The 12,447-nt window shown below is 49.6% G+C and overlaps 1 protein-coding gene across 2 annotated transcripts in view; it reads left to right on the forward strand.

Annotated features, from left to right (window-relative positions):
* Fubp3 (far upstream element binding protein 3) overlaps window positions 1–12,447 on the forward strand; it is a 48,610-nt gene that overhangs the window by 29,412 nt on the left and 6,751 nt on the right. For both annotated transcript variants that reach the window (XM_046451516.2, XM_046451517.2), the window contains exons 7-13: window positions 686–848; window positions 1,923–2,021; window positions 3,324–3,428; window positions 4,760–4,862; window positions 6,095–6,195; window positions 8,183–8,324; window positions 11,903–12,063. In XM_046451516.2, coding sequence (XP_046307472.1) covers window positions 686–848; window positions 1,923–2,021; window positions 3,324–3,428; window positions 4,760–4,862; window positions 6,095–6,195; window positions 8,183–8,324; window positions 11,903–12,063 — 874 coding nt within the window. The remainder of the gene's footprint in view (window positions 1–685; window positions 849–1,922; window positions 2,022–3,323; window positions 3,429–4,759; window positions 4,863–6,094; window positions 6,196–8,182; window positions 8,325–11,902; window positions 12,064–12,447) is intronic.

The raw sequence follows: 12,447 nt of genomic DNA on the forward strand, positions 1-12,447 counted from the left end.
GATGAATCAACCAACAGAAGGAGCATGGCTTGGGGAGCACAGGGTCCCAACTGGGATGCCCCTGAGTGCAGAGCTGTAGTGGGACGCTACCTCCCCTCCCACCTCTTAAAACCAGAGTGGCGATCCTCAGTTGTAGGTTGCAGGTCATAGAGCAGTTTTTTTAGCCATGGAGAAGAAATCTGGAGTCTGGAAGTGTGAACTGTGAATACTAACCCTTGCTTTCTTTCTTCCCATCCTCCTCGTTATTCTCTCTCTCCTGCCCTGACTTAACAAATGTGTACTGAGTGCCTACTCTGTGAAAGGGTTTGATAGATTGGGTAACAGAGAGATGAACAGAGGATTAAGAGGTGGTCCTTGCCACCAAAGCAGCTGGCAGTCAGTGGAAGGAGAAGCTGTCTGTGGCGACTCTAGCAGGTGCAGAGGCAAACATGCAGGGGGCTGTGTCTGGCAGTAGCCCGCTCATCACGGCTCCGTGTCAGAACAGTGGTTTTGTGGTGTGTGTTGCTTTTGAATTCCAGCCTGGTGGCACGGCGATGGCAGAGCCCTCCAGGGTGTGGGGCAGGAGCTGGAGCTGGATGGAGGGCTGCCTTGGTTCCTGGCACTTTGCCCAGTGCTGTTTCCCTTCCTGCACACTTAGAGTATTCCTTTAATGCTGGTTCTCTTGTGGTTCTTCTCCCTTCCAAAGACAAGCCAAACGACTGCTGGGACAGATTGTGGACCGCTGTCGCAATGGACCTGGCTTTCATAACGACATAGATGGCAACAGCACAATCCAGGAGATCCTTATTCCTGCATCTAAAGTGGGTCTGGTCATCGGCAAAGGAGGGGAAACAATCAAGCAGTTGCAGGTACGTGAGCCCAAGGGACGCCAGGCCCAGCCACTGCTCTGCTCTCCCCTGCCCTCCCAAGGGCTTGTGTCTTCCTGCCCTGGGCTGCTGGTCATGACCCACTTCCCTGATAGGGCTGGCTGGGTACTCCACAGTGCCAAGGGCTCCCTGCTAGATGTGTGCTGCAGTCAGGCCTGATGCTCGGTGTTGGGCCAGCGAGCTGGAAAAGATCCGGGAACTGTGAGCAACCAGGGCTATAGTCAAGCTGTGTCAGCATCACTTTTGCCATGAAATGACAGCCCCTCGGATAAAAGTGCTGTGTCTGGAGCCAGGCCCACCCTAGTACACCCCTGGTTAGTTCTGTGCTCTTCAACACATTTGTCTCTGGAAGGCTCCGGGCCCTTGTCTATAAGGAGGGCAAGTGCTGTGCTGTGCTGACCTTGCTGTGGTCGTGCAGCTGAAGAGTGCCCATTCTTCTGTTCTTACTCAGGAGTCTATTACCAAGTGGGTGCCCTGAACCAGGGCTCTCTTGCTCTGGAGCCCCTCATCTGCAGATACCTGGGGCCAAACACATTCCAGAACCCAGCATCCCCGGCAAGATGGGGGCTGCAGTTTCAATTACATGCGTATTTTCACAGCTAAACTTATTGGTAGCCACACTAAGAGAAGGACTGGAAATATACTTGCTTAAGTTCAGTTGCCATCACTACCATGTCAGTTATGAATGAATTTTCATTTAAGAGCCTCGGGGCATTTGCTGTGGCCGGTTAGGGTTAGGGATAGATGTGGCTTGCCCCGTGTGCTCTCATGACCCAGGCCTTGGGTTGCAGAAGGCCATGTGGAATCTAGTGTAGGATGTGAGCACGGAGAGAGGACAGAAGACAGTGTTGGCAAGCAGTAGTTTGCTGTGTTGCACTTGGTGTTGTCCAGCATGGCCCATTGTTGCACATTCTGCGGGCCCGTTCAGAAGTCATCGCCTCATGGAAGTGAGACGTGGGCTGCTTGTGGGTGTAACCTGGCCCAGTTCTGCTGCTTGTGGCAACCTGCATCCTTTCCAAGACAGTGAGGGCTGTGCTGGTGTGTGTTCCACCACAGGAGCGGACAGGTGTAAAAATGGTCATGATCCAGGATGGCCCACTGCCCACAGGAGCAGACAAGCCCCTTCGTATCACTGGAGACCCGTTCAAAGTACAGGTAGGAAAGGGACAGTGATTGGGGGTGGGAAGGCTTGGGGGGGGGGCTGTCACTTGGTGGTGGCCTAGAGCTTTTATTCTGCTCAAGTAATTGTAAAGCAGCAGTGCTTCCCTTTATTTAGGGTGAGTGATTTTCCCCAGCAAGCTCGCCAGTGAGCCCAGGGTTGTCAGTGCTTCCCAGAGCTGGAGCCACTGGCTTCATGGAAAACCATTTCCACTGGCCATTTTTCAGTGCTGAGTGGCAATGTAAGTCTGGGACAGCACACACGGCCCATTTCCCTTGGTGCCCCTCAGTGTGGAAGCCCAGACAGGCACTTTCAGCCTTGCTGGCTTTGGTTCAGCTCATTTGTGGGCTTTCTTTGGCCTTTGTTTGCTTGTCCCCTGTCTCAGTCTGTGTGGCCCCTCAGCTGGGGAGGACGAACACAGGTCCTCGAGCTACACGAGCACACGTGTGTTCTCATGGGGACACTCTGTCCCTGAGCTTCTGGGAAGACAGCTCTGCTTGCCAAAATCTTCAGTCCCCTGAGGGGCTCCACCCTCCTAGAAATATGAGTGGGCTGTGGGTGTAGGCTGCGCCTGTCGTCAGTGAAATAACAGCGTTCTTCCTGCCATTGCTATAGGTGAGCAGCTCCAGCAGTTCCTTGGAGCCAGGCCATCCACTGTGGTGGAACGCTTGCTTAGCATATGTGAGACACTGGGTTCGATTCTCAGCACTGCATATAATCAAATAAAAATGAACTTCTATTAACTGAAAAAAAAAAAAAAAAAACAAATTTAAAGGGGGGAGCTGGGGATGTGGCTCAGTGGTTAAGCAACCTGGGTTTAATCCCCAGTATCAAAAAGGGGGGTGGGACTGGACCTTGTCTTTGTGGACCTCTTGCAATCATTTTAAGATTTGATACCTGTTTCCTTATCATGTCCTATAAGTAGCGAGTGAGTGTTCCCACAGCCAAGCACCTTCTGAATCTTTTTTTTTCTTTTTCTTTCTTTCTTTTTTTTTTTTTTTTTTTTTGGCACCTGGGACTGAACTCAGGGGCACTTGACTACTGAGCCACATCCCCAGCCCTATTTTGTATTTTATTTAGAGTCTCACTGAGTTGCTTAGTGCCTTGCCGTTGCAGCTTTGAACTTGTGATCCTTTAGTCTCTGCCTCCCTATCCACAGGGATTACAGGCTTGTGCCACTGCACTCAGCCTTCTGAATCTTGAAGCCCACGTTGGTATGTCCATCTTGAAATTTCACCTGCTTCCATCTTTTTTAGGATTTTTTTATCCCATGATGCCTTTTGTTTGTGTTTCTGCAGCAAGCCAGAGAAATGGTATTGGAGATCATCCGAGAAAAAGACCAAGCTGACTTCCGAGGTGTGCGAGGTGACTTTGGCGCCCGTGTGGGAGGAGGCAGTCTAGAGGTATGCTTGAGTTACAAGTTAGTAGGCGGCTGGGAGTAGGTGCAGTATGTGCTCACACCCCTTAGTTCCCTCACCTTTAGGTGGGTTAGCTTCCATGGCATCTTCCAAACTTTGAGAGTGCACCCCCTGCCCCAGGATTTGAGCACAGCAGGCATGATGGGGCGTCCAGCTGCAGTATAGGTAGTGGCGGTCATTCTCTTAACTTTGAGGTTTGGCTTTAAAGGTTAACTTGCTGCCCAGATAAAGATCAAAGTTCACGTTTTCTCTGTTGTCCGTGTTGTGATTGGGTCTAACCTGGAAGCCCATTTTATTGATGATGTGAAGTGGGAGCAAAACAGTCCTTAAAAATGGAATTTTGAGGGGCTGGGGTTGTGGCTCATTGGTAGAGCACTCGTCTAGCAAGTGCAGGGCCCTGGGTTCAATCCTCAGCACCACATAAAAATAGATAAATAAATGTATTGTGTCCAACTACAACTGAAAAATAGATATTTTTAAAAATTAAATTTTGAATATGGTGAACCTTGTGGGGCACCGTAGCACACCCTGTAAATACCCAGTGACTCAGAAAGCTGAGGCAGGAAGACCGCAAGTTGAAGGCCAACCTGGGCAACTTAGTGAGACCTTCCCCAAAAATAAAATGGTCTAGTGGTGGAGCTAAGTGGTAAAGTAACCCTGGGTTAAATCTCTAGTTCAAAAAGCGGGGGTGGGGAGGTTGACCTTGCAAACAGGACAGTTAGTGCAGAGAGCCAGAACCAGAATATGCCTCCACAAATCACTGAATGGTAAATATTATGTATATTTTGCCTCAAAAAAAATAAAGGACTACTGATATATTCTGTGTGTATAATGTGTTTATACTGCATGGAATTTGGAAGATAAATTGATTAATCTTTTTTCTTGCCTTACTTCATTTATTACTATTTTGATTAAATCTTAGACTTGTCTATTTGTTAAGAACATGGTTGTTAAACAACAATATTGTTCCTAAGAGAAGAAAAAATGGCTTTGTCATATTATTTTCCAAATTGCACTGTAATAAAAATCAAGTCATTTATTTAAAAAAAAAAAAAAAAAGTCTGTTCTTTAAAAAAACGCCAGATTTGGCCAGACATGGTGGTGTACGCTTACAATCCTAGCAACTGGGGAGGCTGGGGCCAGAGGATTACAAGTTTGAGGCCAGCCTGGGCAGTTTAGCAAGACTGTGCCTCGATATAAAAAATAAAAAGGGCTGGGGCTGTAGCTGAGTGGTAGAGCACCCCGGTTCAATCCCCAATACCAAGCAAAGCCAGATTTTAAAAAGCTCTGATGATGTTTTGTTTCTCTGTGACTAGGTATCTGTCCCTAGGTTTGCTGTTGGAATTGTAATAGGAAGAAATGGGGAAATGATCAAAAAGATCCAGAATGATGCTGGTGTAAGGATTCAGTTTAAACCAGGTTGGTATTGATGAGTCTCAAAAATCCTTAGTGTTAAAACAACTCACAAACACAGAAGTGAAAAATTCTGCTCCAGTTGTGTACAAGGTTGAAGAGCTTTCTACTGTCATGTATAACTGATTAGAGATAATACATAAAAAAAATATATTTTTTTGAAAATAAATAAACATCTCAGGAAACAGGGTCTTGTTACTAACTCATGAGTATGTTCTCTTTCTTTTTCTTCCTCACAACATTCTGTTACCAAAATTGGCAATCCAAGTTTCTTCTTCTGGGCCTCATCTCCTCCTGAGCCACAGTGATTAGACCAAAGGTCTCCAGTCCCCCCACTTTTTTTTTTTTTTTAAAGTAGACCATCTGACCGAGTGCAGTGGCATGCCTGTAATCCCAGCGGCTGAGGGAGACCGAGGCAGGAGGATCTTGGGTTCAAAGCCAGTCTCAGCAATGGGGAGGCACTAAGCAACTCAATGAGACCCTGTCCCTAAGTAAAATATAAAATAGGGCTAGGGGTGTGGCTCAGTGGTCAAGTGCCCCTGAGTTCAATCCCCAATACCAAAAAATAAATAAATAAATAAAAATCCAAAAATTGATTAATAGGATAATTCTTTACATTTTATAAATTTACCTTTGTGAGCAAAAAAAAAAAAATTATACATTGTCTGTATTTTCCTCATTTCTCTGAAGAGAAAAGCTTCCTGGTTAGCTGGCTTGAGGGAATCACTGCCTTAACTTCATTGTTTTTCCTTGCCTTCCCCACCTGGCCAGGTTTGTTTTGTTTCTCTAATGACATCTTTTTAAAAAATAGCTGTATTCACATAAGAATTGAGTATTGACCTGAAACACGTAAAAAGATCTAATCATACATATTTTCCTATCAACCAAATCAGTCCAAAGGAATCCCTGAAGCTGGTGACAGTCTGGTTGCCTTTTTAGCTCATTGTCCTTTGATTGTGGAAGGATATGGTGGCACATGCCTATAATCCAGAGACTTGGAGGCTGACGCAGGAGGATCACAAGTTCTAGGCCACTTAGCAAGGTCCTAAGCAACTTAGTGAGACCTGGTCTCAAAATAAAAACCAAAAAGGACTGGAGATGTAGCTTGGTAAGGTAGCACCTCTGGGTTTGATCCTAGTCCAAAAAGAAAAAAAAAGAATATTGATTGTGACTTGTATCGGCCTTCGTTTCCTTGTGACTTTGTGCTTTTACTGATCCCACTTCACCTGGTCCTACAGATGATGGGATTAGTCCTGAGAGAGCTGCCCAGGTCATGGGCCCTCCAGATAGGTGTCAGCATGCTGCTCACATCATCAACGAGCTGATCCTTACGGCGCAGGTAGGTCCCCTTCCCTGGAGTTCAGAGACCTCACACACAGAAGGAGAAGGTGTGCCATGGGCAGCCACCCTCAGTCTCCTGATTGGAGACCAGTGATGTTTCTGCATCTACCCCTTTCCTGCCAGTGTATTTTTTTTTTCTTGCTAGTTTATTACCTGCTTCAACTTTTATTACTCAGAACCTAGATTTTCTTTATATAGTAAATTCCTGGCTCTTTAAACTACGTGGGGAAATACTAAGCAGTTTGCCAAGTTTCCAGCAAGCAAGTACATTTAGTGTGAAAATGTATTAAGGGAAGTCTCTTGAGTTTAAAAGCACTTCGGGGTCCTCCTGAGTCCTGACAGTGTCTTCATGTGCTCAATTTCACACCTGTGTCTTGTACTGTGAGTGAACTCACGTGATCTCTTGAGCTTCAGAGATTCCCCTACCCCATGTGGTGACCTGAATTTTCAAACCGCTGTAATGGTGATAGATTGGCACATTCTCTGAGTATGAGGACTGAGGGAAACTTTGAGAATGAGTAGAGCCAAAGAAAAAAGCAACAGGTTGGAAATCATATTGCCAGCTCTGCCCCCAGCCAAGTCCTTGAAGCCCTCTGTGCCTCCTTTTCTCAGCAGTAGACTGAGGGCGTTTCACCAGGAGGTGATCCCTGGAGCTACCCAGGGGTACTTCTAAGTTACAGGCGTATAGGCCCCACTGTCTTCTGTATCAGAATATCCAGGGGAGGGGCTTGGGTTTTAACCAGAGCCCTGGCAGTTCTTACGATTCATTGAGTTTCAAAAGCAGCCACTGAATGTTCTCTGACATCCCTTTCTATAAATTTAAGTTTGTGGATTTAGGGTTGCAGAAACTGAGATGTTTACAAGAGAGCCTTGTCTTCTGGATCTGGTCCACCCAGAAAGTTGGCTATATATGTGTGCGTGTGTGAGAGACAGAGAGTTTTAACATAAATTCCTCAGATTACCTTGTTTACTTGTCAGTTGTCTTTTCTAAAAGCAGAGTGCAGGGAAGCGCGCTCCAGTTAGCTCGACTCTGCTGGTGTGTATTCGGGGTAAATGTGTGCAGTTTAGTTGTGATTGACATGGGCAGGTTTTGCCCAACAGTCTCCACTCTTGTTGAATGACTCTTGGGCTTCTTTGCCTGGGGGAACTTGTAGCTTGACCAGGTTCACCTTCCATATGAAGATGGCAGGCCCTCCAGTCCCAGGTGGGGCAGGACCTCAGCTAGAGGAGACTGAGGCTTTGCGTTCTGTTGGGCAGGCCGTGTGAGTGTGGCAGAGATCTCTCTGGCCCAGATGTGGGCAGCCAAGTGGGCCTGACTGACTCCCTCCACCTCTCCCTCCTGAAGCAGCCCTGAACACTCACTCTTGAGCATATTTTTGCTCTTTCCTGGGAGCAGGAAAACGAATGTTTCTTAAATTCTTTTATCCCTTTGGCTGAGTGGAGCAAGGGTTTCCACCCAGACGGCAGTCATGGAATTGTACCTTGTAGCAGCCTGGTGGGGGGGGCGGGGGGGCGTCAAGAGTCATTCTTGGCCATTGTGTCACTTTCAAATGCCCAGAGCTCTTTAGCATGTGCTATCTGGCTTGTATAGGCACAGCATGTGTCAGCCAGGAAAGAGCAGCCTCGGCTTCGAGGAGAAATTCAAGTGTGAGACCTGTGGGTCAGGGCCCGCTCCATAATTAAAACTCCACGGAGAAGGCCCCTTGGCTTCGGATGAGGAGTTTATGCCTGGCAGCCTGTTTCAGTTGGGTGTCTCTCTGCCATTTATGTAACTACACGTTTATCTGCACGTCTTCCTCGAGTATACCTGTGATTGGTGGTGATTCTGGTTGAAAGTGGGCTTCACGTCTGAAGTCTGGAAAGGTGCTAGGTTCTAATTTGTGGCGTTGATTACATCCTGTCACTTAACCTCCTTCCCAGAGAAGGCGGAGAGTGGTTTTGTGATGGTGGCAGAAATCATCACTTTGTCCTTGTTTTCTTCCCAGGAGAGGGATGGCTTCGGAGGCCTGGCAGTAGCAAGAGGAAGGGGCAGGGGCCGTGGCGACTGGAGCATGGGAACTCCTGGTGGCATCCAGGAGATAACATATACCGTGCCAGCAGATAAGTGTGGCCTCGTCATAGGCAAAGGTAAGAAGCAGCCTCTGCAGTTTCCATCCCATTTCCACCACTGCTGTCCTGGAGGGGTGGGAAGTCACACAGGCCTATAGGGCCACAGCGGAAGCCACTTGCTACATCCAGCCCAGTGGCCAGGTCTGTGGCCTCAGCTGCCTTCGGTCAGAACTCTGCTTTTCAGGGGTCTTCTCCAGGGCCCCCAATTTGGTCTGTCATGGTGGGGCAGAGCAGACTGTGAGCAACAGGAGACCACAGGAGCCACTGCTGTTGGAGCAGCGCTTATGGGTAGGGAGGGCCTTGCGGTGGGCTTCCCACCAAGGAAGGCTTGAGTAGGTCAGCTTCCACCCTTGGCCAATGCCACTTGCAGACTTGCATGCCGCCATTTTCCCAGTCCGTCCAGTTTGGGTATTTGTTCTTCATTAACATAGTAAGATGATGGCTCCTGTTCTTTCAACGGCACATTTACTAGGAGAAACAGTCACCCTTTGGAGGGAAATGAAAACTGCTTTGTTAGTAGTTTCAGGCAGCTCAGGGAGTGTTGGGAGGAGCCTGGTCGGTGGCTATCACAGCTCCTTCCTGTTGTTGAGAGGCAGCAGGCGGATTCTAGGCCAGCCACGTTGGTTCCTCTCAGCTCATCCCATGACTGAGCCCTTCTCCCGCGGCAGTGCTGGGGTGACCTCCTAGGAGCAGTAAGCCAAGCCTCCATGCTGGCAGGGACTTGTTTGGTGTTGGGCTTTGTGTTTACCTTCGCTGTTCATCCAGCAAGCGTGGCAGGGTGGGGGGTAGGCAACCTTCTCCCCAGAGTTCCTCAGTTCTTTGATCACTAGAATTGCTCATGTTGAAGGAAATGAGACTTGGTATATTGTCTCTACCAATAGACCTGAGGCGCCGCCAGGGTGTCCTCAGGGCTGGGGAGAGTTGCTTCTTGGCCCCTGAGACCTGGCGCTTGTCCCTGCTTCTGGACAGAGTGATGTTTTATGCTCTTTCAGAATGTTTGTGTTCTGTTTCCACATCGTCTTTGAGATTACTGGCCACTCAGGGGCAGTAGGAACAATGTGGGTTTGTTTTGATTTCCTGGCACATGCTGCTAGCTGCCGAGTGCTGCTCAGACTGCTGCAGTGAGCCACACGCGGCTGCTTGGTGCCTCTAGGTGGAGGATCAGAGTTAGGTGTCTCGGCCTTTTGAAAACCATTTTGTCAGTGAGATTTTCACTTGACTGTGTCTCTGGTGGAGCCTCGGAGCCTCACTGCCTTCTCTCCTCCCAGTGAGCCCTTGGTGCCTCCAGAACAGCCTTTTGTGCATGTTCTCCAGCTGAGTGCTTCCTGGAAGACAAGGACGGCACCGCCAGGTCCCCGTGCTCAGACAGCATGCTCGGCAAGTCCAGCGAGTTGTGTTGGGCCTGGGGAAGGTCATCTTGTTCACCTCCCTGTGACAGGGTGATGCCTTTCCTTCTCTTGGAAAAGAGGTGTGGGTGAGGAAAAGGGAGAAGTCGCCGCAGGCAGCCAGGCCTGCTCTCCTGGTTCTGGCCCTTGGACAGACACGGAGCCTCCCGGGGCCCCTGCTGGATTTCCATGATAAACACAGCAACATTGACAGATAGCGTGGCCAGCCCTGCTCTTGTCAGCCAGGCCTTTTAGCAGGTTTGATTAATTGCTTTACAATTTCACGTCCAGCCGGGGGCCACTGGTGGGTCCTTCTGCCCCCCATCAGGTGGAAGAATGGAGCAGGCTGCTGAATGAGTCGATAGACAGCCACCATGTGCCAAGCTGGTGACCTCATTATGAAGGAAGATGAACTTAAATGAACTCCTTCCTGCCTGCTCAGCCTGCGGGCGCCTCCTCGCCTTATTAGCATGCTCCCGAGCTCCAGGCAGGAGGTCTGGCCCGCACTGAGGCGAGGCGAGGGCTGGGGTTTGCCTCTGGGGCCTGCAGATCCTCATTCTCAGAGGTTCGTCCTGTAGTCCGGTTGCCCGCAGACCAGGTGACACCCCTCCAAATTCTGGGGGTGCCTGTTGAAATGGCCGGTTTTTTCCTCTGCTCTTCATTGCTCCCCAGAACACTGTTGCCTCGAGTGAAGCTAGGCAACAGCTGTCTTTTTTCCTGGGGCAAAGACAGCAGACTCATGACAGCTGAGTAAAGGGCTCAAGAGCATACCTGTCTGGAGGGAGAGCAGAGCTTTCAGCGCTGGCCTGGGGTGTTCCCAAGTCACATAGGGAACACCCAGGCCAGGCGGGAAACAGACACTTCTCTGAACCTCTCACAGTACTTTATAGTTAAGAAGGCCACAAACACAAGGCAGTTTGGTTGATTTTTTTTTTTTTTAATTTGCTTTCAACTTTAAAAAGGCCCTAAACTAAGCCAGTATGCTACCCACGTGGGCGCTGGCTGACGCTTTGCCCTGTGTCTCTGCCCGCACGCTGCAGAAGCCTGCCATACTGCCTCTAGGAGGGATATGTCTTAGCGTGCTGTCGTCCTCTCAGAGTGAACCAAGGCCAGCCTGTCACTGCTCTGTCATCTCTGCCAGCCCTGTCTGCTTGCTGGGCATCTGCCGGTTGTGGGGTCTGTCAGTGAAGTGACACACTCACTTTCAGTTGGTTTTGACTGTGGAGGGCACACTGGTCCTCTGCCGTTGCTTTTTTTTTTTTTTAATTATCATTATTTATTTATTTATGTAGTTGTAGATGGACAGTATGCCTTTATTTTATTTGTTTACTGTTAGGTGGTGCTGAGGATCGAACCCAGTGCCTCACATGTGCTGGGCAAGCACTCTGCCTTTGCTTTCGAGCATTTGGGGCATCCTGCTCCCTGTACCAGATTTTCAGCATTTATCTTTTTCTAATTTCACCAAACTGAGTGTGCTGACTTTTCCTTGGTCTGGCTCTGCCTGCCCACTCCCCATCCCAGCTGAGATCTGTAAGTGCTGAGATTTCAGTAGAAGAATCGGCCATTGTTCTGCTGATGAAGCTTTTGTCACACAAATTTCATTAAGAGACTGGGACTCCAGGTTTTTCAGAGTCTGACTAGATTTTTATTAGCCCGACTCCACTCAGATCCCTGTGGCTCCCCCTTCTTTGGACTGCCTCTCCGTCTAGACAACAACACCCCCCCCCACCACACACACACACACACAACACACACACACACACACACACACACCTGCAGCAGGGACCAGAGAAGGGACTAGATGGGATATTGAAGGCCCAAGTGGACTCCAGGCGTTGTTGGGCATGTAGCCGGCCTGTGGAGGGAGGGGAAGCGATGCAGCAGCCCACACCCAGGCTGAAGGCCCCCATTGTGTAGGGCAGGGCCATCAGGTCACTATTCTTGCCCCAAGAAGCATCCTGTGCTTTCCCTGGGCAGACGGCCATGGCTGGGTTGAAGAGCCACAGCTGCCTCCGTTGAACTCTGGGCATGCACATCCGTGGGCCTCAGGCTCCAGCCTGGCTCTGAGGAAAATCCCTATGCAAAGGGGATAGCCCTGGATTTTGGTTAGAGCCACTTTTCAGTGAGTGGAAAACTTCTCCCTTTGTGGACAAGTGCCCTTTCAGCCTCTCCTGAGCAGAGGCCCTCACCTTCTCTGTCTCCTGCCTGCAGGGGGCGAGAACATCAAAAGCATCAACCAGCAGTCAGGAGCCCACGTGGAGCTTCAGCGCAATCCCCCTCCCAACACCGACCCCAGCCTGCGGATATTTACCATCAGGGGTGTTCCTCAGCAGATCGAGGTGGCCAGACATCTCATAGATGAGAAAGTTGGTGTACGTACACGGTCCCTTCCCCACCTGGCTTAATACTAGCTGGATTTTTCTCTTGGATGTCCAAGGTACCTGCATCCCCCAGAACCTCGTTCTTGGGTGCCTTCCCATCCTCACATCCAGGGGGGCGCCCCTCCTATTTGGCTGAAGGGAAGGTCGGAGGCCCAGGGAATGACAGGGCCAGACCCGCAAGCAATGAAGGAAGCCTCTGGCAGGACACGCCAAGGCTGCAGCAGCTCAGTCCCCAGAGCATGTCCCCTTCAAGCTTAGATGAGTAGCCGGGCAGCAGCCTTCCCCCAGCACTGTCCCTGGGCTCCCGTGGACATGCCCTGGCCGCCAGCCCTGCAGGCAGCTTTCATTGACTCTGGCTTTAGTTTCAGGCACCTC

The sequence above is a fragment of the Marmota monax genome, unplaced genomic scaffold, assembly GCF_021218885.2.
Source record: "Marmota monax isolate L192 unplaced genomic scaffold, Marmota_monax_Labrador192_F-V1.1 WCK01_AAM20220418_F8-fsc00020, whole genome shotgun sequence".
NCBI classification, from domain to species: domain Eukaryota; kingdom Metazoa; phylum Chordata; class Mammalia; order Rodentia; family Sciuridae; genus Marmota; species Marmota monax.